Source organism: Carcharodon carcharias, chromosome 3 (genome assembly GCF_017639515.1).
Source record: "Carcharodon carcharias isolate sCarCar2 chromosome 3, sCarCar2.pri, whole genome shotgun sequence".
In the NCBI taxonomy this organism is placed as follows: Eukaryota; Metazoa; Chordata; class Chondrichthyes; order Lamniformes; family Lamnidae; genus Carcharodon; species Carcharodon carcharias.
In genome coordinates, this window is record NC_054469.1 from 232,352,631 (window position 1) to 232,379,528 (window position 26,898).

At 39.4% G+C, this 26,898-nt stretch overlaps 1 protein-coding gene across 7 annotated transcripts in view; it reads left to right on the plus strand.

The window, feature by feature from the left end:
* The window catches only part of LOC121276119 (dnaJ homolog subfamily C member 13), a 142,378-nt gene that overhangs the window by 26,940 nt on the left and 88,540 nt on the right, over nt 1–26,898 (plus strand). For 6 of the 7 annotated variants that reach the window (XR_005942609.1, XM_041184108.1, XM_041184107.1 and 3 more), the window contains 16 exons: nt 213–288; nt 1,555–1,704; nt 7,006–7,047; nt 8,556–8,756; nt 11,402–11,608; nt 11,862–11,957; nt 12,815–12,906; nt 16,704–16,870; nt 17,331–17,410; nt 17,510–17,679; nt 18,756–18,855; nt 21,985–22,092; nt 23,646–23,801; nt 24,381–24,437; nt 25,643–25,764; nt 25,851–25,926. Coding sequence is in view for 6 of the 7 variants with exons in the window: in XM_041184108.1 (XP_041040042.1) it covers nt 213–288; nt 1,555–1,704; nt 7,006–7,047; nt 8,556–8,756; nt 11,402–11,608; nt 11,862–11,957; nt 12,815–12,906; nt 16,704–16,870; nt 17,331–17,410; nt 17,510–17,679; nt 18,756–18,855; nt 21,985–22,092; nt 23,646–23,801; nt 24,381–24,437; nt 25,643–25,764; nt 25,851–25,926 (1,900 nt within the window). In the remaining variant the exon portion in view is untranslated. The remainder of the gene's footprint in view (nt 1–212; nt 289–1,554; nt 1,705–7,005; nt 7,048–8,555; nt 8,757–11,401; nt 11,609–11,861; nt 11,958–12,814; nt 12,907–16,703; nt 16,871–17,330; nt 17,411–17,509; nt 17,680–18,755; nt 18,856–21,984; nt 22,093–23,645; nt 23,802–24,380; nt 24,438–25,642; nt 25,765–25,850; nt 25,927–26,898) is intronic. The other variant, XM_041184113.1, reaches the window with a different exon arrangement.

A 26,898-nucleotide genomic window follows, 5' to 3' on the forward strand; every position in this document is an offset into this window, starting at 1 on the left:
TTTTTTTCCCCCTTTAGGTGAACCTTCATAGCTTAAAATTGAATTAATTAAACATTTTACTTTAAAGAATATCATCAAACCACTGCAGTAACAAGTCACTATTAAATGAGTTGTTCAAAATAAGCAAAACTTCTTTCAGTTTTTGTGTAAAGAATAAGGACTACTGTGTATTGATCTTGAACTGACCACTTATCCTTTTTCTCCTCTTTTAGATATAAGCGAGTCTTTTCAGTTGGTACACATGCGGTAACCACATACAATCCCAGTACCCTAGAAGTTACCAATCAGGTATTGAATGATTAAAATTTGTCCTGAAAATCTATTTCAGAAAGTAATTCATCGACTCCCCTGGCTGACTTCCCTTTCTCCTTTCCCTTTGCTGTTGAGTACATTTCCCCACCTCTCTGATTCCTTGACATTTATTAGCTCTTTTTGGTGGGGGGGGGGCGGGGGGTGGTGGCAGTGGTGGGGTCTCACTCTGCCATGTTTCTAATTGATGTCCTTTGCATACACTAGCTTTTAAAAAAAAATAAATTGGGTTTTGGCTTTTTTACATGTGTACTGGTGTCATATTGTGAGATTGTCTGCCATAAGCTGTTGGCCTTGGCCATGACTTGCACCAGGTTACAGTTGCAAGCAGATGTTCTTCCTGTGTAAGCTAACCTATGAATTTGAGCAGCGATTGGAGCAGTAGCTCTTCCTTCTGGATAGTTGTCCTTAATCGTAAGTTTATAAATTACTTGGGGTTAAAGAACATCTATTGATGTTCAGAGTATTAAACATAGTAATATCTATTATTGACAGTTTACTTGAGTGTAACTAGGGGCAGACTTTGAGCATTTACTGGATTATTCAAACGCATTACCATTCTCAAACTTGAGGGCTTCAAGGCTTCTCAGGCCTTATGGAATTCCAGAACCTGTTCAAGTAACTTGCACTTTTTAAAACATTTTTTTTCTACTTATCAACACTACAATTTGTTTCTATATTCCACCCAATCTACATTCATCATTCAGCTCTGATTGTGATGCAAGGAAATGACAATTCATAGATCATACTCCCTTAATTTGACACACTCACTCTAATTTTCAGATCTGTGGAGTTTTTCAGGCTATTGCCTTTGAGGTCAGAGCTAGCAAGAAGCAGCTCCTTTCTAATTTATCAGCTAAAAACTTCTGCTCGGTATTTCTTTTAATTCCCATTGACTAAACTGAACTTTGCTAAAACACATTTATCCTAAATAAAGCAAACCTGTATTACATTTTATTTCTTCAATAGAAGCTCACTCAGCAGGCAAAAATTGAAAAATGATATAAAAGAACCCTTTCCTTAGAAAGCATTTGACTCTAATGGAAGCCATGTGGCAGCTGAACTTGTAATTCCAAATGCCATAATCCATTCTAGGTATAAAGCTCTTTCTTGATTGACATGGTGGCTGTGATTTTTTGAGCACAAGGGCAACTGCAATATGCAATTTTACAAGTGCATCATCTAATTTGCATCCAGACTCAAGAAAGTGTTTTATAATTGTGGTAAACTCCCATTTCATTGTAGTGGCCTTATGGTGATATCTGCAGCATTGGTCCAGTTGGGAAAGGCCAAGGAACAGAATTCAACTTAACCTTTCGTAAAGGAAGTGGGAAAAAATCTGAAACACTGAAATTTTCTACAGAACATAGGACAGAGTTGCTAACAGAGGCACTGGTAAGTTTTGCTGGAGCTTCAAAAACTAATTCCATCATGCTTGGGTGGTAAACCAAATAACTGGCTGTATTTGTTTTGGCAAATTTAGTAGATGTCACTTGTTTCTGTGTAGCTGATGTGATTTAAGTTGCTATGGTTATTTCAACTGATTGGGGGGCTGGGGGGGCCTTAAATTAACAGATGCGGTCTCACTTACTGACAGCTGTGTAGGGCATGGAGTAGGAAAGTGTGCAGTCAATTAGAACAAGTCTAATATTGCTACTTGAATCGGGTCAAAGGGGCCAAAAATCTCCCTTGCCAACATGAAGTGTTTATTTTAAATGGGTTCAGATATTATCCGTTCAACTTGTCCAAGTCAATGATGGAATCCTTTGCTTTAAATTATGCAGCCCATAAGGATAACTGAAGTTAGAAATGGAAATACCCTATTAATATGGAGACATTCTTTAGTTGGAACGGCTTGACATTTATAGAAGACGGGAAAAGCTGTTCTTTGTTGTGAGGCTTGGCCAAAATTACTGTGACTGTCTGCATCAGAGAGAAATTAGGCGTTTCTGTGCTTAGTTACCCTAAACCCCTTCAGCTTAGGGCATCTCTGCAGATCCACCTCGCTTAGAACTTTAGGTTCACCAATGACCTACACAAAAACCTTCTAGAGAAGGATGTGTTTGGGAATGACCCTGGAGAGCTTCAAGTGCCAGCAGGAGCCCAAGTAATCCTTGGTTTGGCTCATTTAAAGTGCTTAAAGCTGTCCCACTTTGGAGGAACACCATTTCTTTTTATAATGTTGCAAGTTTTATGCTGCAGTGATTTCAGAAAATGAATGTTCTTGACCATTGTCACAAGTGGGAACTGCATCCAGGATTTTCTGGATAATAGGGCCCCTTAATTGGATGGTTAAGCAAGATATATTATGCATTGACTTGTTGAATTAGGTGTGTGTCTGTGACTGCATCAGCTCAAAAAATTAAGTGAGGTTTGCTGGAATATGACCATTGGTAAAGAGAAAGCTGTACGCTCTTGAATGACATCAGATGATTGGGAATTCTGTCCAATAAGAGCTTTACAGTAGGGAGCTGCAGCTATGAACATGAGAGCAGTCTCTGACTGTCAGTTGAGGATGAGGGGAGAGGTTGGCACTTGCAACAATCTGGGTCAACTTCCAGCTTGAGATTGGTGGCTGGATGGGCACTCCAACACTTCCTGGCTCACAAGGAAGCCTGAAACTAAACTTTTCTAACTTAGCTGTTTGACTGTTTTGGTCCATGATCCAGTTCATGGCAGGCCTGTCCTGGTGGGAATTCAGTCACTGCATCCTGACTCATGCCTCCAACTAATATTGCAGTTCGATCTTGATTGAGGTGGTTGGAACCTGAGCTGTATACTTGAAAAAGCACACTTCCTTTCTGTGGTGTCCGATCACAAGTGTCCAAAATGCACAGGTAAATGGACACAGAAATTCAAGTTGCATAGAAATGGTCAGTTGTACGTAGTATGCTTGAGGTTTATTTAAGCACAATTATTAGAATTAAATTCTAAAATGCAGGCTCAGTTGTTCGGTCAATTTGTTCATTGAACTACTGAAGAGTAACATTTATTTTGAATATTGATGTTTAGCATAGTCCAAATTTTTACCACCCTGTATTTCCTGGTTAAAATACTTTGTGTAGAATACAAATAAACTGAGTTGCCTATTTCTGCTTCAGCGGGTCACACCTTCTTACCCATTCTTCCTGTTGGCCTAATTCTGGACCCTTTCAGAAAAGGTGTCTGTGGTTATGTGCATAATAATTATGCCTTCTCTGAGGCAACTTGAGAGTACAGAATTAGAAAGGGCAGGGGATCTTGGAGATTTGTAAGATGCCAAATAGCAATGATTAATCCTGAGCATTATTTCAAAATTAATCCATGACTAAAGGATATGGGATCGTGGATACAGAGTGGTAAAAGGCAAATTCAGAACTCGTGTCAGGAAATGCTTATAGAAACCAATAATTCTTTTTGTCGCAGCAAATTTTTCTTAACCAAATTACTTCAGTAATTGGCAGTCAGTGCATTAAATTGATCATTGTGCCTTTTATATGCAGAAAAATCTATAGCTGGCTGTTCACTGCCTGACACTGTGAAATTTGGGGCATTAACCCCAGCCCCTCTCTCAGTGGAAGTTTACAATGGATACAAGAAAAAAAGGGTTCAAAGCAAGCTGAAGGCAGTTTTATAATCTACATTTGCATCAATCGGAAGGCTGCCTAGCTGGTATTACTTGGGATTCTTGCATGTGTTTAAAGCTTTTATCTATTCGTTCTCCGCTGGATTCAAATTGGGTCTCAAAGGTGAAAGATCTGTTAGAAACCTTTGCTCCCCAGTCCTAAAACATACTAACGTTTATTGTAAAGGTTATGTTGATGAAACCACTTTTGGAATATTTTGTCTTCTAGTTATAGTAGAACAGAGAGGGAAAAAGTTTGTTTCAGATCGAAAAAGAAGTCCAAGGAGTTTCCAACCAGAAGCGCGCACAATTACTGGTCTTTTCCAGGATGGTTTACAAACGGATTAGGCTTTTTTCTGCCTGGTTCAGTTAGTAGTTACCTTTTGTCTTGTAATTAAAGATTAGCATTTTGTAGTTTCAGAACTTCAAAAATCATTGAATGTAAACCCCATAGAAGTGTAGTCACTGTTGTAGGAAACTTGATAGCCAATTGGCAGATGTCAAGTTCCCACAAACAGCAATGAATAAATAACTTGATCTATTTTGGGTGGTTTTGGAATAAGTATTAGACAGGATGATACTGGGGAGGACACTTTCTGGCTAGTGACAACATTGTCAAGGGAACTTTTGTGTCAGCCTGTGTGGACAGACCGACCCTCAGTTTGGAGTTTCGTTCAAAAGGCTGAACCTCCGACAGTGCAGCACTCCCACGATACTGCATTGAAGTGCCAGATTTTGTGTTCCGGTCTCTGGAGTGCAGCTTGAACTCACAACTATCTGAAGGCGAGAATGTTCCCACTGAGCCATAGCTGGCACCTGGAAGTATTCTCACTCTGTTTGAATAGTGCCAGGGGAACAGGAAGATGGGGCCAGAATTTAGCACCTTATTCAAAAGATGCTGCCTCTTATAACGCAGCACCCCCTGATTACTGCACCTAAGTATCAGCCTAGATTGTGCTCAGGACGCACAACATTATGCCTCAGCACCAAGAATGCTAATGAGTCTTAAATTGTAACTAATTAGTAGGTTGAAGCTCCACTTTAACAGCTGTATTCACATGCTTCTAATTACAGTACATTTATAATACGAGTTACTTATATTTAAAAATTACTTGGGTGTTGAGAGGGTTAGGCTAAGTCTAGATACAATATGCGAATTGCGAATCTTAACTTTGGAAGATTTGGCCGTGCATTCGCTAATGGGGACTGTTGATCAGTCAAAAGCTCTTTTTTTGACATGGTAAAAGGTTTTGAGTTGATGTCAAGCATTATTGCCTGATTGAAGAGTCTTTGGAATCAGGAAATGGAAGGGAGGGAGAAACTCGGGGAAAATTACAATCACCAGGGAAGTGGTATTAAGCAAATTGTTGGGGCTGCGGCCTGACAAATCCCCAGGTCTGGATGGACTTCAGTATTGAAAGAAGTGGCTAGTGAGATAGTTGACGCACTGGATTTAATTTTCTGAAATTCCCTGGATTTGGGGAAGGTTCCGTTGGATTGGAAAATAGCAAATGTAGCTCCTTTTTTCAAATAAAGGAGGGAGACTGAAAGCAGGAAATACAGGCCAGTTAGCCTAACATCTGTCATCGGGAAAATGTTAGAAGCTATTATTAAAGATGTTATACAAAATTTCAAGGCAATCAGGCAGAGTCAACATGTTTTTGTGAAAGAGAAAAATGCCTAACCAATTTATGGGAGTTCTTTGAGTCACATGCTGTGGGTAAAGAGGAGCCAGTGGATGTACTGAACTTGGATTTCCAGAAGGCATTTGATAAAGTGCGGCATAAAAGGTTACTGCAGAAAATAAAAGCTTATGGCGTAGGGGGTACCATATTGGCATGGATAGAAGATTGGCTAGCTAACAAGAAGCAGAGAGTTGGCATAAATGGGTCTTTTTCTGGTTGGCAGGATGTGACATGTGGTGTGCTACAGGGATCAGTGCTGTGGCCTCAACTTTTTACAATTTATATAAGTGACTTGGATGAAGGGAACGAAGGAATGGTTGCTACATTTGCTGAAGGCACAAAGATAGGTAGGGAAGTAAATTGTGAAGAGGACATAAGGAGAGGCTACAAAGGGACATAGATTAAGTCATTGGGCAAAGATCTGGCAAATGGGAAAAATGTGAAATTGTCCATTTTTGGCTGGAAGAATAAGAAAGAAGCTTCATATCTAAATGGTGAGAGATTGCAAAGCTCTGAGGTGCAGAGGGATCTGGGTGCCCTAGTGCACAAATCACAGAAGGCTAGTATGCAGGTACAGCAGATGATTAGGAAAGCTAATAGCATGTTATTGTTTATGGTGAGGGGAATTGAATACAAAAGTAGAGAGATTATGCCACATCTGGAGCACTGAGTACAGTACTGGTTTAAGGAAAGATATAAATGCAAATAAGTCTCAAGGCCTTTTAAAGATGCTCTACTTCTAAAATAGATGCGGAGGGTGGTGGGGTGGTGGGGAGTGGGGAGTGGGAGAGCTATTCTATTCATTTTGAAAAATAGAAGAATATTGGTACATGATACATATTCTTAGATTAATATTAAATACAAGACACTGGACTACAGACCCATGTGGAGGTTGGTCTTGTAGTATCTTACAAAAGTGTCCAGAGTGTCAGCTGGCTATTACCTGAACAAAGCATAATCCTCTTTTTGCTCTTGGTCCACAAATGTGGACTTCCAGGATAGGTCACTGGATTAGTGGCCAGGAGTAGGAGCCCTGTTTATTGTTTTCTTTCCCCTTACTGTGCCAAATGCTAAAACCGTGTCCGATTACTGATCAGCTTATTTGGTACAGACCTGGGGTCAAACTTGGGGCAAAAACAAAATACTGCAGATGCTGGAAATCCAAAATAAGAACAGTAAATGCCGCGATGACCTTTCATCGACCTGAAACGTTGCTGTTTCTCTTCCCGCAGATGCTGCTAGACTTGGGATCTGTCTGCTCTGTCACTTGATGAATTTGCTGAGCTAATAAAAAGTAATTGTTAACTATGGAATGCCATGTTGGTGCAGATATTTAATCATGGTGAAAAATTGTCTTCTACGTTTCCTTTGCTAAACAACTTATGCATCTTTATTTTCATTACACAGCGCTTCAGAACGGAGTTTTCGGAGGGGAAAATTACTGGAAAGGTCAGTTGCCAGACATGTTCCCTTCAGAAATCTTAACCTGCTATGAATTTTTAATGGTCTTGAGTACAGTGGAGCATTGATCATTGTAAAATATCATGAACAAAATCATAACCTTCTTTCAAATTTTGGTTTCTGTTTCTGAAGTGTTGGTTCAACCCAGGTCACCAGATCCTTTACTCTGGTTAAGCTGAATCTACACTTGTCATTAATCTTACTCTGATCAGGCTAAATTTTGTTTCTGGGTTCTGAAGGAACATCATATTTGACTCAATCTTAAATCTGTTTCTCTCCACACAGGTGTTGCCAAACCTGCTGAGTATTTCCAATACTTTGTTTTTATGGTTATGTTTTGGCTGGTTTTATGTGTTGTTTGTTCATCTTTGCACAACGCTAACTACATAATCATGAAACAGTTTCTTAAAGCATTTTTGCCTAATTTTGCACCAGAGCAATTAAAATAAAAACGAAAAATACTGGAAATACACAATAGCTCAATTTACGTCCGGAATGAGTTAACTGCCATAAGTGTTATCTCCTTCCTTTTTTGCCATTGATCCCCCTCTTCTCCCATAACCTCTCCTAGTCTCCAGCATTGTACAGGACAGCAATGTGCTGGTGTCACCCATACGCTTGGGAAATGCACTGCATTGGATACACCTCTTTCATCTTGTGTCTGGATCTTGGTCTGGCTCAGGTTGATGGTGCAAAAATGTCTTCATTCAAACTGATGATTCATTTCTTCGTAGTCTAACTCTATGTTGCAAACTGCTTACAAGTTGGCACCTGTTTGGGTTCTGAGCAAATAAAGATAGATACGTGTGCAAAATGGAATTGTTGCTGGTGCAGTATAGGAATTATGAAGTTGCATGCCCTGCAGGTAAATATGCGATGCATTGAACATTTACCGTCACACATTGTTATACTGGCCGCACACAATTGGGCGTTTTGATTACTTTTGAAACTTTGAAGTGTCCCCGCATACATCCTGACGTACCTTGCATGATATTGGCCTATATACAATGGCCTGTTTTTGTGTTAGCCTCAATGGAGTCAATGTGACTCTTGAAAGTTTAAAGGGCACTATCTGGCTTTGTACTTTATTCACATTTTCACTCTTCATAGGCCTGCTGGGTCAGTGTAGAAGCTACCTAGCGTTAACCTGATCTAGGGATGTTTAGAGGGATGGCAAATGGAAAAACATTCCATTATATTGCAGAAATATTATTCTTCTCTCAATACAAGTAATCCTAAGTGGCCAATCTAATAGTTACATGTCTGCTTCCCATAGCTATTGTAGTAGTCAATTTAAAAATGTCCTGTAATACAACCATGATTGGTTAAGCATGCTTGACTTGTGAGAGTGTGAACTTAACGTTCAATATTTCAGATCCATATGTTGGCACAATTTTTAGGGGTTAGAGTTTGGCTTCTAACGTATGGTGAACATCCTCTCAACACGTGTTATCAGTGATACAGAATACTGCTTAGATTTATCCTTTTCTCTTTAGCGCTATAACTGTTACAAGCATCATTGGACTGATACTAGAAAGTCGGTGGTCCTTGAAGTTACACCTGGAGGGATAGATCAGATTGATCCTTCGACTAATAAAGTTCTCTGTTCCTATGACTACAAAAGCATTGAAGGGTTTGCGGAACTGTCTGACTATCAGGGAGGGTTTTGTATAATTCACGGAGGATTTAGTCGATTGGTAAGTTTTCTTTGCTCGTATTCGCAGTAAAGTGCTTATTTATAAAGAAAGCAATCTAATCCCAGTGTTTTTGGAGAAATTATTTCTTTAACAATGAAGAATTTGCTTTTTCTGACAATTTAATATTATTCTTGAAATTTAAAACCTGCATCTCTGACCATATAGAGCATCCCCTGTTTCTTGGCTTGAATTTGCAACCTCAGTGTTTAGTGGTTTTTTTTTCATCCTCAGTGATTTCAACTTCAATCCCCAATCACTCCTGCCCCCTCTTCTGAGTTCACTCCTACCCGTCCTCCTTTCAACTGCTCCCTCCATATAAATTCTCCTACTCATAGTGTTAGCCGTCCTTTTGGTTTTGCCATCTCACATGTCCAGTCCGTTCTCAATCACAGATCAGGCTATATCTGATCACTTTTTTCTGTATCCCTCTTCATTCACATCCCTTTTTCCCCCTCCCAGCCCCACTTCCTCCTGCTTCTCTGGAAAATAATCTTCCCCTAAGTTACTAAGAACTTTCAAATTCCCAACTGCCTATCCTTTGACATACCACTCAGCACAATATTTCTGTAACCTCCAATCTATTCAATTGTATCCTCACCTCCACCTTTTGATGTCTATGTCCATGGTTAAACCTTATCCCCTACCATCCTGGTTGTTCCACATAGTGTGGCCACCATCTCTGCTCCCCTAAGTCCAAGGGACACTAACTTGTACATTTATGGTGGACAGTTGGTTTCACCATTCATTGCCAGATCTGGCTGGACCATATAAATTGCTCTGGTCCTGCTCCCTTTTTGAAACCACTCATTCCTCCAGATTATCCTGAGATGCATTTAACACCCACAGCTGCTCTTTCGTACTAACTACTGTCTTAACTCCTTGTCCTCTCAACCCTGAACTACAACACCAAGTGCGAAGAGCCTCATGAACTTCTTCAAGATCGTGATTATCCCTTCAGCTGCCTCTGCTGCATTCCTCCCTTCACCCAGTCCACCAAACCAATATACCCAAGGTACCTCATTGCCCTACTTTGGAATTCTCATCTCTAGTCTAGTTTCTCTCCTATCTCCTTGATGTGCTTTGTGAGAGCTCATTTTGTCCATGATATCAGAACCACCTCTGTCAATCCCAAATCTCACTAAATTGCTGACCAGGCATCTTCTCTTTCTGGTGCCCTTGCTAGCTGATGTTGTAAACGGTTCCCTTTCCTCAAAAACCCTTTTCCTTCCTCCCTTTTATATCTGCTGCCCATATCTCCACCCTCCCTTTCCTCTTGAGCCTTGATTGTGTTATCACCCCCTGCTTAAATCCGTGCCTATCTTTGTAATGACTCCCATGTTAATGCCTCAAGTCTCCGCCCCGTCACAGTATGAAAATCACCCTTATCACAACTGACATCCTATGTGACTGACAGTGGTGCACTGTCCCTCCTTATCCCTTATGACCGATCTGCAGTCTTTGACATGGTTGACCACACCATTGTTGTCTGTTGTCCAGCAAAGTGGGGGCAGCCCTCATATGATTCCATTCTTATCAATCCCCCAGTAATGGCCAGAGAATTTGCTGCAATGCCTTCTCCACCTACTTCGACACTTATCTCTGGAGTCCCACATGGATCCATCCTTAGTACACTCCTATTTCACACCTAGGTGCTGCCCCTCAGCAACAAAATCAAAAAAGCACACGTCAGATTGTACATGTGCTGAAACCCAACACAGCATCGCCACCTCCCTTGACTGTTCCACTGCCTTTGATTTGACATGCTGCTTGTCTGAATCCACTGTCATCTCTGCTTATAAATTGGGAAGTCCAGAGCCATTATTTTAGGCCCACGCCACCAAATCCATTTCATAGTCATTGATTCACTTGCTGCTGTCTGAAGCTGAGGCTCATCACATCTTTGGCATCGTTTGACTCTGAACTGAGCTCTCGATCCTATATCCTCTCCATGACCAAGACCCCTTCCTTCCTCCTCTGTAATATCTCCCACCTCCATCCCTACCTCAGCCCATCAGCTGCTGAAGCCCTCATTCATGCCTTTGTGTCTCCAAACTGAACTATTCCAATGCTTGTAGAGGCATAAAGTTGAGCGTGTCCAAAACTCTGGCCAAGCCCTAACCTGGACCAATTCTTGTTCTCCAACAATCAGCCCTGCATTGTTGACTTATATTGACCCCTGGCCTAGCAAAGCCTCAAATTTAAAACACCCATCCTTGTTTTCAAATCCCTCAATAGTCTTGACCGTCTCTATTTCTATAACCTCCAAATTCTGCTACCCTCCACGAGCCAACTCTGTTCCTCCAGTTCTGATCTTTTATCCATTGGTGGCTGCTTCAGCTGTTTGTATCCCAAACACTAGGGTCCCCTTCCTAAAATCTCTCCACCTCTCTAACTTTCTCTTCCCTTTTTGAAATGTTCCTTTAAAAACTACCTCTTTGATCAAACCTTTACTTGTCTGTCCTTTTTAATATCATGTAAAGCTTGGTGTCAAATTTTACCTGATGATCTTATTGAAGTGCCTTGAGTTGTTTTCAGCCGTTAACAGTATTACAGAATTGTAAGTTGTTCCCCTTGTAAGAGTGGTGAGCTTGCATTTGCTGTATAGTTGATTCCTTCTCAGTCAGTGCTTCCTGTTGAAATTCCAGCACCTTTTCGCATCTGAGCAAAAGGAAGAGATCATCAGAAGTGCAATTGATCATGCAGGCAACTTTATCGGTATCTCTCTGCGTATCCGGAAAGAACCATTTGAGTTTGATTTGTACCAGAATCACCGCTTTGGAAAATACAGCAATGATGAATCTATTACATCACTAGCAGAATTCATTGTGCAAAAAATTGCAAACAGGCATCGGGTAAGTTACTTTTTAAGATGCAAGGTTGAGGAATGATTTGAAGAGTTGATTAGAAACTGCTGGAGCAATGTTTTCAAACCAGAAATATTTTGTCAAAAGTGCAGTGCATTCTTCAACGTAGAGGTCTAGACTATCTCACCTCTTTAGCTTGTGTTTTTAATATTATTGCTGAGTAGCGACAAATAACATTTGCCTGCTTGCACACATGGGAAATATAATTGTTTAATTTCTGCCTACATTTTTTTTTTCCTAGGATCCAGTTAAGAGAGTATTAGCACTTACAGAAACTTGTTTAGTGGAACGTGATCCAGCCACCTACAATATTGTAACATTAAAGCCTTTGGGAGAGGTTGGTATCATTTTCAATCAATACATTAATTGACATATCTTCTCTTTTAAAGTAGTCGAGTGTAGGGAAGTGACTAAGTGTCAGCCTATACTTTTCTAGCTACTGGGGAGATGCAATGTCATGCATCTCACTGCGTCTGATTTTTGTCAACTTATATAGGAATTTCAAAAAGGCGTCGAGTATTATTGAACGCATATTTTATCCTGCTAAATTGCTGTATTGAAGAGGCATTTATAAAATACTTTTAATGTCTGTCAGACCCAAAACATTTCACGTACTTTAACTGCTCTAATTACTTTGCTTCATAAAATTTGAAATGCAGCGATCGTTGTATAGGCAAAATAAATGAGAAGCTTGAGATGCAAGTGGTGTTTGAAATATAAGATAGAAAAATGTTATTCTTAAGTCCCTTGATTGAGATTGTTTGAGATATAACCACTGGTTGCTGAATTTCTTTTTAAAGATTAAGGAATAAAATTTGATCTTTCACAGGTTTTGCATTTAGAAGTGACAAGTGTCTTTAGTGAACTATTAGACAAGACGAATTTTCTACTTGAAAATTAAGAAAATTCAGGCTATTGCCTAGATCAGTACAAACTACTGACCCCCTGTGTTGCAGTACAAACTATGGAAACCTGGCCATGGCCTTGATTTGAAAAGTGCTCTTTGGTGACATCCACCTGTAATTGGAGTTATCTGGAGAATGACTTATGGATTTTATTTGCAGTTGCCTTTCGTTGATCCTGAACAGTTTTTTTTTTTCAAATCACATCTGAAGGCTGTGTTTTCCTGTGTTAGTGAAATATTTAAAATAGACTGTTAAATATCAACTACAATAAATTTCTTCCTCTCCACAGATATTTGCTCTCGTGCTTGATTCTGAAAATCCTCAACGGTTTACTATTGAATATATTAAAGGGCAGGTCTACAAGTATTCATCAACAGAAAGGTATGAGATTCTCTCTGTGCTATTGTAATTCAGTTTACATTGGGTGCCAGGAGGAGGAACAGATCTGACGAAACTGAACTGATACAATATTCAAGTGATTCACTTTCTGAATATTTTGACTTGTAAACTGAACAACAAAGCGTTCTGGTTTTCTGGGTCAGCAAATCTAAGTTTTCAGCTTGCAATAACCAAAGAAAATGCCTTGTTTATAATCTGCCATTTACCTTTAATTTCCAGGAACAATTTCTCTTTCATAGTCACGCAGCACAGGAGGAAACCATTTGGCCCATCGTGCCTGTGCTGGCTCTCAAAGAGCTACAAATTAGTATCACACCCCTGCCCTTGTCCCTTAGCCCTGAAAATCATCTTTTTAAGTAGAGAGCCAAATCCCTTTTCAAAGTTACTATTGAATCTGCTTCCACCACCTTTTTTGTGGAATTGAAGGGAAACTATTGACATGGGTAAGGAATTGGTTAGGAAGTAGGAGACAATAAGGATAATGGAGAAATCCTCCAGCTGTCACAATGAGACTAATGTTTGCCAGCTTTTCGCTACTAATCAATGACTTGGAGGGAGGACTAGAAAGTCTCACATCCAAGTTTGCTGACGTCACCAAGTTAGGCGGCACAGTAAATAGTGTAGTTGAGAGTAGTAAGTTGCAAAGGACCATTGATGGAATAAATGAGTGGGCAGATGGAGTTCACTTTCACATGTTGTATGGTCATCCACTTTGGACATAATAGATCAGAATGGCCTAAATGGTGAGAAGCTTGGAACTGTGGATCAGCAGTGCGATTTGGGGCTCAAATGCAGAAATCACAAAGGACAGGTATAAAAGTAATTTTAAAAAGTTAACGGAATGTTGATTTTTAATCTCATGGTTATGAGAATACAAAGGGACGGATGTTATATTACAAGGCTCAATGATCCACTCCTGTTTTAATGTTCTTTTAGGCAATGTATTCCAGCTGATAATTCTCATCTCCCTCCCGTGGCTTTACTGCCAATTATTTTCAATCTTTCAACCTGTATCCTCTGTTAGTGACCCTTCTGCCAGGGGAAACCGTTTCTCCCTATCTACATTATTAAAAATCCCTCATAATTTTGAACTATTAGATTCCCCCTTGACCTCTCTAAGGAGAAAAATTCCAACTTTTCTAGTTGCCATATAACTGAACCCCTTCATCCCTAACTCTGTTCGGTAAACCTCCCTTCAACCTGTAAAGTCTTGACATCCTATCTAAAGTGTAATGAATAGAATTGCACTCAGTATTCTAGCTGAAGCCTAACCAGTGATTTCTAAATATTTGCCATAACTTTTTCGTTTTGTTCTCTGTGTCTCTATTTTTAAAAGCTACAGATTCTGTACAGCTTTTAAACAACCCTATTAATTTGTCCTGCCACCTTCAAAGGTTTGTGTGTAAATTCTTGGTTTTCTTCCTGCACCCCTGTTAAAATTGTATCATTTATATTGCCTGCCCTCATTTTTCCTTCCTTCTCTGCTTTAAATTTCATCTGCCAGCTGTATGCCCATTTCAACATTGTTTATCTCTTCTGAAGTCTGTTACTATCCTCCTTACTGTTTACTGTATTTTCAAACTTTGAAATTATGCCCCTATATCCAAACCCAGATCGTGAATTTTATACGCTTGTTAAACTTAATTCTCCCAGCTTTGTTTCCAAGGTTGGTATGCTGCAGCACCGCTATCTACCCGAGGACTACAAAATGCTTGCCTGTCTGAGTAGTTCCCCTATTTCCCTTGTATTTGCTGCAGCAGTCACCTTGCCTGAGCACACCTTTGCTCTCTTGTACCAGTTTCCCTGTTGAAGTAGGAGCAGGTTTCTCAACTAAAGTTGTTTGCAAGCATTTTTCTTATTGATTAGATTGGTAAATCATTACAGGTACTCTAGTTGTCCCAATCAGTTGAGCATTGGAGACAACTTTATTAGTGAAATAATCCCAGACGGTTAAAATATCTTTTATCTCCCCCATCCACTTTCCCTTGGGTTCCTTTTGCTATTTTAACAAAAAATTGTCTTCAATTATGAGATTAATGTGAAAACTTAAAAGATTGAGATAACCATATTATAGAATCATCAGGACAACTCCTTTTTAACTTCTCAGGAGCAACATTAGACTATGTTGCTAGCATCTCGATTGTCTTTATACACAATGCATTCAATTTTATAAAATCCAGTTTATTTAGCACAACTCTAGTTACATAACGAGCATCCATAATTGCTCCAACTTCTGTCAAATCCTCCCATATTGGTGATGTAGCAGGCACATAGCTTCTTAAATTGCCAGTCTTCTGAGGAATGAATTTCTTACTCAAGCCTCATTTTGTCTTTGAGGAATGATTATTGGATTTTCGAGGAGATGGCAATAGAAATTATTTTATCTTCCTTGTCAGTTCCCACCGCACCCTCCACCATCCACAACCATCGGCCTTTTAAAGCCAAAAGTTGTCACCTCATTGACTAACTTTCTTGTATTTTCTTTGACATATGATACTCTTGGACTTTTAAGTTTAGGTCAAAAACAAAACAACTCCGCTTTGATTTGAGTTCAATCTTTTTTAAAAGCCACTGTAGCTAAGCTGTCTGTCATTGGGGTGTCAAAATGTACCAAAACATTTAGAAGTAGCACATATTGTGGAGTTGGATGAAGTCAATTATGTGATAATTGTTTAAAGGTGCAGTTATGTGCAACTGGGGAATTGGTGTTGTAGAGTTCCTTGATGCTTAGAGTATGAAAGGTAAGAGTCAACTGAGACTGAAACACTTTAGAATGATTTGAAAGTCTCTAAATAATTTTATTGACCACTGTAGCTTTCTAGATAAAGATGCCATACCGTCTAATTTGGGGAGTGTAATTCCAAAAGCTCTGCATCATCAGTTGTCAGTTTTGGGAGATAAGGGTTCAAATTTTCATCTTTAAATTGGTTGTGATTTATGAAAAATCATTGTAACCCTATTTATACACGCGCGCACACACACACGCACATGCACACACCCACACACCCACCCTGGCCAACTCTCCCAAAGTCTGTTACTGGGCGGAACAACAATCAATGTTCTTTTGTTTTCCTTTCAATTGCCTTCTCATGGTTTCCATTAGCAGATGAGATTTCGTTAATCTTGTTTTTATCTTACTGTTAGTAGCCAGTGTCCTCAAAGTGCAGAGTTTATCTCTGAATCAAATTCTGAACAACAGGCGCCACACTGCTGTTTGAACACGATCAGATTTAACTATCACCTTTAATCCTTTGCACACTTTGTTCCTCAGGTTGTTGATCCCAAATTAACCTATTTGTAATTTCATTGCGTATGAGCCGTCCTTCATTTCTGGTTCGTACTTCCACCAGCTTATGCTCTTTCACCAAGTATTCACCCTATTAACCAGGGTTTCAAGTTAATTCCTTTATACATGTCACAGTTCCTGAATGAATGTTGCCCTGACAATTTCATTCCAAAGGAAACACAAGCTTGAAAGAGCAGGCTCCAAAAACCCCCTTTTCAGAAGAAAGCCCAAAATCCTTTGATGCTCATGTTATAAATTATACATTGCTCACCTTAGATAAATCAGAGGTTTCTATATGTGAATGATTTCATGTAAAGGAGTGTACAGAACAGGATGATTGTTTTGCTCTGCTTGGTTGACCTCATTTTTGAGGCTAGATTGTTAAGGGATTTATTTAAGTGTGAAATTTTACAGTGGTGAACATGAATATTGTGACTAAAATCTTACACCTATATATCTATGCCGAACAGCTTATTTGTCTTCCCTTACACAGAGACTCCTTAATGGCTAGTTTGCTAGATGGAGTGAGAGCTTCTGGTAACAGAGATGTGTGTGTGAGGATGATACCAACTCTGAAAGGGCAGAGATGGGGGTTACTGAGTATGCCAGTGGATGAAGAAGTAGAAAGTCTACATCTTAGGTTTCTAAATGCCCCTCCAAGTAAGTACATTTGATTTGTTTAATCAGTAAGATTGTTCCTGTCTTTGCTGCTTCACATTTCCAGTATTTGCCATTACCTTGACTAATGTAAAATTCAATTTATAGTTACACCATTCTTCAGTTTTACCTTTGTACATCACCAGTTATAGTTGTCCCTGAATATGCACTCCACAGACAAAGGTTTTTTTAAAACTTCATCATTGAATGTACTGAGTGTGGATATACAGTAAAATCATGTGTTTTGGCATATTGAAAAGATATTGACACTTTACATTTGCAGCACATTTGGCTTTGAAGTGACTGATGTACAGTCCAATAGCCTCTCAAAGCATGAGCTATGATTAATTTTAATTTAACTAAAGATGAACACAATTGAAGATAACTTTGCAATAGATACAGTGAATATTTTGATGGAAAACTCTATCATTGTACTTGAGTTTAATTTCATGTTGCATTTCAGACGGCAGCTTTTCAGATGCAGTATTCAGGTTTAATGCTAACATCTCATACAGTGGAGTTCTGCATGCAGTGACTCAAGATGTAAGAATGATTTTCCTTCAAAGCCTTGCAAGTCTTTCAAATGTCTACTTTTTTTGCTTGAGGTAGTAAGCTTTAAAGAGAATTGTCTGTTTTCTGTAGGGTCTCTTTTCTGAGAACAAAGAGAAACTTATTAATAATGCTATCACAGCATTACTGTCTCAAGAAGGAGATCAAACCGCTAATAATGCAGAACTGGAGAGCCAGTTTCAGGCTGTGAGACGACTGGTTGCTTCGAAGGCTGGCTTTCAAGCGTTTACAAAACTTCCTAAGTAAGGACTCTATAACGTTGGAAGGTCTCCTAACTCTCACGTGACACGTGAATTAGGATGCTCAATCTAGTTGTTTTAAAAATGTATTTATAGGATTTCTCTATAGAGTAAACACAACAGTAAATCCTCTACAATGAACCAGTCAACAGTTGAGTAGGAGATAAGAATTGAGTGTAGCCAAGCTGAATCAAAGTGGGTCTGACACACTTTTGGTCTATCGACAAATGTGGATCTAGAATTTGGCTAGAACACTCTAGATGGTGCAAGTTAGGGCTGTTGTTGATGCTGTGTGAAATGTAATAAGTCTTCCCCTACCTTATTCCCTGCAGTGACTTGCCTTTTCTCTCTCCTCATGAACACTACCAGTATTTGCAACTGGTCTGGCATTTCCTTTCAGTCTTGTACTTTTTATAGGTTCTTTGGCTTGTTGCCCATTGACATGCCTCTTTCTCTTAATGACTTGCCTTCATGAATGAAGGCTTAATGCAAACAGGCCCCACCTTTTAACCCTGTCATGTTGGTCATACTGAGCCAATGTGCAATTTATAATTAATTGGTGCAGCACACAGCGTAGGCCTGTATGGTTAAAGATATAGACCTAGGTCACGATAACTGCAAATTGTAAGTTGTTCTTAATTAGGAAAAGTGCAAACTGAAGGCCACCTAGTAAAATAAATAGACTAGTCATATGTAAAACCATCATATACCACTTATCTATTGTTTAGAGAATATACTTCTTCAGGAAGTCTCACATTGGCAGTGTGGCCAAGAGCAAAGGAGTGCAGCCACCTTCAGTAATTTATGCAGTCTTGGTGCTAGTTCACAATAGCCCACAGTTTGTGGTCAGAGACAAAGCAAGGGCACTTGCTCTACATCTCAGAAGCCTCACTGAGACCTAAGATCTCTCTGGTGAGAACTTTAAACTCTCTCTATGCAATTGATGTAGATTGTTCTGCATTTCCAGCTAACTTATGCTGGCAGTACAACATTTAGTTTGCAGATATTTAGAGCCATGATGTAGGTTGTGCCACTATTTGTAATTTGTAACATTTTTTTTCCCCCTTCTGCACGTTCAGATTTCGGGAGAGGCTTGGTGTGAAGACAGTGAAGGCTTTAAAAAGAAATCATGATGGTGTTACTCATGCTGCCATTGACATGTTGTGTGCCCTAATGTGTGTAAGTGCAAGATGATGCTAAATTTTATTCACTGTCCCTTCAGATCCAAAAACACTTTTGTACAAAAAATTAAAACATTAAGTAAAATCAATATATTGTTTTTTGAACAAATAGTGGGTTAAAAACTCTTATCATTTACAGATGCTTTGTGGCTTAACTGCTCATTGAATCTTGTAGCACAGAAGGTGGTCATTCGGCCTATCATTCTGGTGCCGGCTCTTCAGAAGACATATTCATTTGGCTGTACTTCCATGGTCTTTCCCTGAAGTCCTGCGAATTTCTCCTTTTTCAATTATTTATCCCATTACATTACAAACACATTATTGAACCTGCTCCTGCCACCATGTCAGGTAGCCAATTCCAGATTATAACCTGCGTTTTTTTTTAATTCTCATCTCCGCTGTGCCGTTTCAACCAATTACCTTAAACCTGTGACCTCTGGATATTGACTCCTCTCCCAATGGAAACCGTTTCTCCTCGTTTGTCTACGCCATAAAAATTCTAAACACCTCTATTAAATCTCCCTTAACCATCTCTCCTCTAAGAACACTCACAGCTTCTCTAGTTTATAACGTAACTGGAATCCCTCACCTATGCTGCCATTTTGGTAAATCTCCTCCACTTGCAGATCCCTAACATCCTTTCTAAAGTGTAGTGCCCAGAATTGGGGACACTGCTCCAGCTGAGGGTTGACCGCTGATTTTTATAGAAATTTAGCATAACTTCTTTGCTTTTGTATTCCTATGCCTTTAGCTATAAAGCAAAGTGGCTCGCACCCTTTTTAACTATCTTATTGACTCGCCCTGCCAACTTCAAAGATCCATGTGTGTGAAGCCAAGGTCTCTGTTTCTGCATTCACTTAAAATTGTATCACTTTGTTTATATTGTTTCTCCTCATTTTTTTTTTCTTTTAAAATGCATCACTTTACACTTCTCTGCATTAAATTTCATCTGCCGATTTTACCAGTCTGTCGTCCTGAAGTCTACCACTATTCTCCTCCTACATTTTAGTGGGTGCACTTCATTCTCAATCTTGTAAAGTATCTCTTTGATCAGAATATTTCTCTGCTCAAGGCCGGACTTCTCAAATAGTCTCTGACTAGACCTCCTGTTTTCACAGATTAGAACTCATTCAAGAATGCAAAACTTGCCCCAGCCAGCCTTTGTCAATTTATACTAGTTCCCATGCTCCACTGAAATGATTGAAAAATCCTAGTTCTCTTCCAAATCTGCCCACAACTTTGCTCCATCCTATCTCTCTCCTGTTTTGACTTCTTCCTATTAGGACCATAGGAACAGGAGTAGGCTATTCAGCCCCTCATGTCTGCTCTGCCATTCAACTAGCTTAGATCATCTACCTCAATGTCATTTTGCTGCACTATCCCTATATCCCTTGATGTCATTAGTATCTATAAATCTATCGGATTCTGTTTTGAACATACTCAATGACCGAGCTTCCACAGTCCTACGGGGTTGAAGATTCACTACCCTCTGAGTGAAGAAGTTCCTCCTCGCCTGAGTCCTAAATGGCTTGCCCCTTGTTCTGAAACTGTTTGTTTTCCCAGGTTCAGCTAGGAAACCACTTTTCTGCATCTACCCTGTCCAGCACTTTAAGAAGTTTGTATGTTTCAATGAGATCACCTCATTCTTCGAAACTCTAGAGAATACAGGCCCGGTCTCCTCAATTTCTTTTCAGAGGACAATCCTGTCATCCCAGGAATTAGTCTGGTGAACCACTGCTACACTCCCTCTATAGCAAGTATGTCCTTCCTTGGGTAAGGGGACCTAAACTGAACACCAATACTCCAGGTGTGGTCTAACCAAGCTCCTGTATAATTGAAGCAAGACATCTTTGCTCCTGTACTCAAATCCTGTTGCGATAAAAGGCCAGTGTACCATTTTGCCACCTTAATTTGTTTGCTATACCTGCATGTTAGCTTTTAGTGACTTATGAACAAGGATATCCAGGTTCCTTTGGATATCAACACTTCCCAACCTCTTGCCATTTAACTACACTGCACCTCTGCCCTTCCTGCCAAAGTAGATGACCTCACACTTATCCGCATTATATTCTATCTGCCATGTTCTAGCCCAACCACTAAGCCTGTGCAAATCCCCTTAAAACATCTTTGCCGCCTCCTCAACTCTCAATCCCACCTAGTTGTGTCATCCGCAAACTTGAAAATATTGCATTTAGTCCCCACATTTAAATCATTGATATAGATTGTCAACAGTTGGGGCCCCAAATACTTCTCCTTGAGGTATCCCACTAGTCACTGCCTGCCAACCTGATGATGACCTATTTATTCCTCCTCCTTTTCTGTCTGTTAACCAGCCCTCAATCCAAACCAGAATATCACCCTCTACGCCATGCATTCTAATTTTGTTTACTAACCTCCTGTGTGGGACCACATCGAAAGCCTTCTGAAAATCCAAATACATCACATCCACTGGTTTCCCCTTATTTATACTATTAGTAACATCCCCAAAAAAAGACTCTTTCTCTCTCAATACATTCCTATTCATTGTGCTTTGCTCCCAAGCACTGAGCACAAGTTGTCACTTAAATATCACAACTGGGAGGTGTGAAGCAATTAAATGATAGAATTGCACTTTTGTGCTGCCATTATGTTCTATGAGGAAAATCTGAGGGAGTGTGTAGGATAGGACCCCCTTCTTGCACACTTCAAAAAGGACATGCATTTCTTGAATTATGTGAGAATAGAGCAGTACTGAAATGTGTGCTGTGTACCTTGTGACAATTTGGTATAGGTTGGTGGCAGATAGGCAGCATTAAGACATGTTATTTTATGATGGTGCAAAAATGTCAATTTTATCAAGAGCTATGTCTGAACTGTGGAAACTTTATCCGGGAATTTTGCACTTCTGAATTCATGAATGAGTACAGTTCAGTTGATCTTTGTAGGAGTATCAATATTCAAGAGGTGATAAGTCAAACTAGCTTCAATTTACTGTGCATGTACACATATTCGGTATCTTCAAAGATTCTTGGGTTTATTGCCATCAGTGCTTTGATTTTTCACGTAGTGTATGCATCGGAACATCATGATTTTTGAAAATTGTTATTTATGCACTGAAGATGCTTATTTTTAATGTTATCTAATTTAGCCTATGCATGATGACTATGACCTAAGACAAGAGCAGCTGAACAAAGCATCACTTCTCTCCTCAAAGAAGTTTTTAGAAAATTTACTTGATAAGTTCAATGCCCATGTGGTAAGTCTGTTTCTATTTATAAGGTGAAGCATCGCAATTTTGGTAATTGCCTGATTAATTTTCACAGGGCACCTTTTTAAGCTAGCATGCATTAAAAGCACAAAGATTTTGTTTCATAAGCTGGATTGATAGAAACCAGTTTACCTGAAAATGGTGTTTTGTTCAATTTATCCAATATTGCCATGAATGCAAATTGTAGAATTGTACATGCTTGGTCAGCTTTGGAAAACTTAAGGATTCATGCTTTTGTTTTTCTTCCTGTAAGTAAACTATTTATTCCTCCCTATTTTCAATTGTGCATAATACAATAACATGTTTTACATTGGGGTCTACAAACTCTTTACAACACAATTCCACAGGGATGACATTTGTGCAAACAGCTAATTGATAGCTTAAGAAACATGGGGCCCAGAAAAGAGAGACCTCTTCTGCACTCAGCAGCATCTTTTGTGGGCTCATGATTTGGCAAAGCCTCCCATCCTCATGCCTCATTTTCAGCAGCAGTGTATATTACAAACTCAGTCTGGCATCTGAGCAGCAGGTTAAATATGAGGATCATGCAAACTGGGTCCCAGGATTCCAAAGCCACTGTTTGCGTGGGCAGGGCATCAAAAAGGTGCAAAAGTTGCTTAAGAATGTCATGCCAATGAAAAGCACTGCAAACTGTGAGCTCTGTCATTTTACAATAAACAACTTCACATCTATGCATAAGACTAATTGATCATACCCACACACTTGATAGTTGTAGCTTTACTTGGAAGGAAGTCATGACAAAGAAATTATAAGATTTAAATGGAGAAACTTGAGAAAAATTCCCAAAAAATACTGAGGACAGAAGGAGATGAGATAGTGAGAAAAAAAGAGTAATGTTAGTGAAAGAAAAATGCCTGTGAAGTGAGAGTGTGCCAGATGTTAACCTCGAATAAAATTCTTGTCAAAAGTGTGGTGATTTGATTGTTTCACTGGGTGTGTTAAGCCCTTGCAAATCCTTGCACAACCTTCTTGCGCACAAGTATCTGTTGGTATATGTGCTCGTTATATTAATGTAATTATAATGGAGACCTTCATATTTCTTTGGTCTTTAAATGAGGCACTAGTGCTGAAACTCCCTTTTCAAAATCTAATTTATTTTTTATACTGCTTTCAAGTTCCATAGTGGGGAAAACAGCTGAATGGAAGAACTGACTTTTGTTTCTACTTAAGGCACTGGCCCTTTTTCGGGTGCCATTCCATGTGTTATCAGTTCTCTGGTCACTTCCCCAAGTGGCCATTTCTGTTGTTAGCTGGCTGTTTTGGCATTTAAAGTGTGCAAACAAACTTTTGAAGTAGAATTTCTCAATTTATTTTGTTCTTAGCCAAAGAACACTGGTCAGTTATAGCACCATTGCCTTCATTCCTGCTTGGGTCATCTGATCTCAGTAGGGTTTGAATTTGGAATTTTCCTGACTCATTGTTCAGTTCCACACGTGAGATGGCATTGATTAATTGAGACATGGGAGCCTTTTCGTCAATCATTACTGTTCTTAGGCTGTATAATTTTTTTTTCTCTGCAGGACCATGGGACAGGTGCACTAGTGATTAGCTCTCTTCTGGATTTCCTTACTTTTGCACTCTGTGCTCCATATAGTGAGACAACTGAAGGACAGCAGTTTGATATGTTGTTAGAAATGGTAGCAGAAGTTGGAAGAACCTTGTTCAAGCTTTTCCAGGTATGCCTTTCACCATGTAAAGATTTCTTGTAAAGTTTAACTCTTACAGCTTCACCCTGAAAAAGGACTTGGATAATCCACTGGATTAAAACATTGATTTTGCCACCCACGCTGATCTTATCGATCGGCAAATAGCTCAACTGTAAAATATGTTTAGGGCAGTCTCATTATACTTGTGTGTAGATGACGTGTAACTATCTATTTGGCATTGATAATTTGGTACTACTCACCTCACAGATGGCAATTCAAGTAGAGGGCCACAAAGGCAACTGTTTTTTATTGGACCAGAAATATTACCGAGGTTGCAACACTGAAGTAATGGGAGCTTTGAGTGTTGGAAATCATTGATGGATCTAACTTTCTCCATAGATTATGCCATTTGAATATATAGAGAATTTGGAGCAAGATTTCCTACTTAGGAATTTTTATTCAAGAATCATGGCTAAGTATCTTAAGTAATTGGTCGAAGTGTGTGTGTATATACTATTTACACCTTACTGAATGGTAATTGTTTGAGTTGCAGAACTCGTGTGTCTATGTTTAAAGATATTTAGTAATCAGTTTTCTTTTTGTTCTTAGCACCCTTCCATGGCTATTGTGAAAGGTGCTGGTTTAGTTATGAAAGCTATTATAGAGGTGAGTGTTACAATAAAAATTTAATTAAGCTGTACCTCACCATTGCCACTTCTCTTGACCTTTCCACTATCTCTGATTTGATGGACTATTTGTCTGAGATAAGGGTATTGAATGAGCAGAAATTTCCTCTAAGCATAGCTACTGACCCCTTTAGCCACTGTCAGCCTGAACCAGAATGCTTATGACCTTAGTCCCATTTGACCCTGCACTGAGCCTGTAACCCTACATCCTCTTCGCCAGGGCTTCTACCACCTGTAATATTACTTGGCTCTGCCTTTGTCTCAGCAACTGCTGGAACCTTAGTTCATGCTTTTGCTAACTCCAGACTTGACTATTTCAATGCTTTCCTGATTAACCTTCCACTCTCTAAGATTGAGCTTTTCCAGAACTCTGCTACCCACATCTTAACTCTGTCCTTTTTAGCCATCACCCCCTTGGTTGCTGATCTACCTTTCAACCTGGTCTGGAAATGTCCCAAATTTAAAATTCTAATCCTTCTGCTCAAATCCCTTCATGGCCTCCCTATCTGTGTATCCTCCTCAAGCTCTACAACCTTCTCCGATCACTGTGCTTCTCCAATTTTCTTCACCACTGGAAGCTGTGTTTTCAGCTGTCTAGGCAACGCTCCCCCAACCCCTCCTCCTCTTTACATGTGGCATACATCACCTGAATGTTTCCTTCTCCAAAGTATAAGGTTGTCCCAGTGTGCATGATAATTTATAATGTTTTGTTCAAGCATAGAAAATTGAGCTCCATGCCCTGCACCCTAAATTGTACGAGCAGTTTAAGTGATGAATTAACTAGCTTCTTAGAATGGGGGAAAATCTGACAGCCTTTTATTTATGAACAGCTGTTTTAACTTTTTTTTTGCAACAATATTGATGTAATGTTAGAATTGTGAAATGTGGGTAAACTAAATTGAACTAATGCTTTTTCTGGCTGAAAATTCAAACCAGTTTAAAGTAACTTCATCTCCAGTCAAATTAACTTGGAATGTGAGAGGGTAAGAAGTTCAGTACTATGAATAAAGTGATTTTGGCAATATTGTTTACAAATTCATATAGTATGTATCTTTATCGTGGAATTGTTGATATTGAAGGGGGTGGAGGATAAAAAAGGAAATTCCCTATTTCTCAACATGGTTGCATCTCAGTTTGCTGAAAGCACATTTATAAACAAACTAAGTTTATTTTCTTCCCAACAAGGAAGGTGACAAGGAAATAGCTACAAAGATGCAGGAACTTGCGTTAAGTGAGGGTGCCCTACCCTGCCATTTGCATACATCAATGTTTACAGTTAGTTCAGATCAGCGCATGCTGACTAATAGGTATGTATATTTTTTTACCAGGGTATTGCTTACTAAGCTTCCAGATTTTTCATTAAAAAATTAAGGAAAAAGTTATGTTCTTTCAGGCAATTAAGTAGACATTTGGTGGGTCTTTGGACAGCAGAAAATCCAACAGCACTGAATTTGCTGAAACGCATTTTGGTAAGTAATTTTAAATGATTCATGTTTGCCAAACTCTTGTTTGGATTTGTGCTAAACATTTGACTTATCTTGTGTGAACTGAGCCAAAGAAGAAGGGAATCACAAAAATATCTGCCTCTTTTGGATCAGTTTTGGCTGTAACCATGCTTTCAGCCACTTCCTGGGCTGAATTTAGTTTTGCCTTGAGTTTTGGATGCATTAGTTTTTTTTTGAGCCACGATGAAGCTCTATTTAAGAAACTTGATCATTGCAGCTGACATCTGTTTGGGTCCTACTATACTTTGAAGTCCTTTTTATTATTCTCTGTTTAAGATCACCTTCAAAACTCTTGTTGCAGAACGTTTTAATGACCAGAGTACCAATAGGGCCCTGATAATGCAGCTAGTAACAAAGAGCATTTCCACATAATGGGCACTTGGTTACTTCGTTAGATCGTATTGCTGAGCCAACATTCTTTGCTCTGTATGTCGATAAGAAATGTGGATTGAATCTCCATAGAACCATAGCAAAGTTATGGTGCAGAAAGAAGCCATTCAGCCCATCATGTCTGTGCCAGCCAAAAGGAGATCAAGTGGCTGCTCATTTTAATCCCACTTTCCAGTACCTGGTCCATAACCTTGCAGGCTACAGCAATTCAGATATAGATCCAGGTACCTTTTTTCAAATGAGTTGAGTGTTTCGGCCTCAGCCACCAACTTAGTCAGTGAATTCCAGATGTCCACCACCTCTGGGTGAAAAAGTTTTTCTTCATGCACCCTCTAATCCTTCTACCAATCACCTTAAATCTATGCCCCCTGGTAATTGACCCTCAGCTAAGGGAAACCGGTCTTTCCTGTCTACCCTATGTAGGCCCCTAATAATTTTGTACACCTCAATCAGGTCACCCCTTGGTCGCTTCTGTTCTAAGGAAAACAACCCTCGCCTGTCCAACCTCTCCTTTTGGCTGCAGATTTCAAGCCCTGGCAACATTCT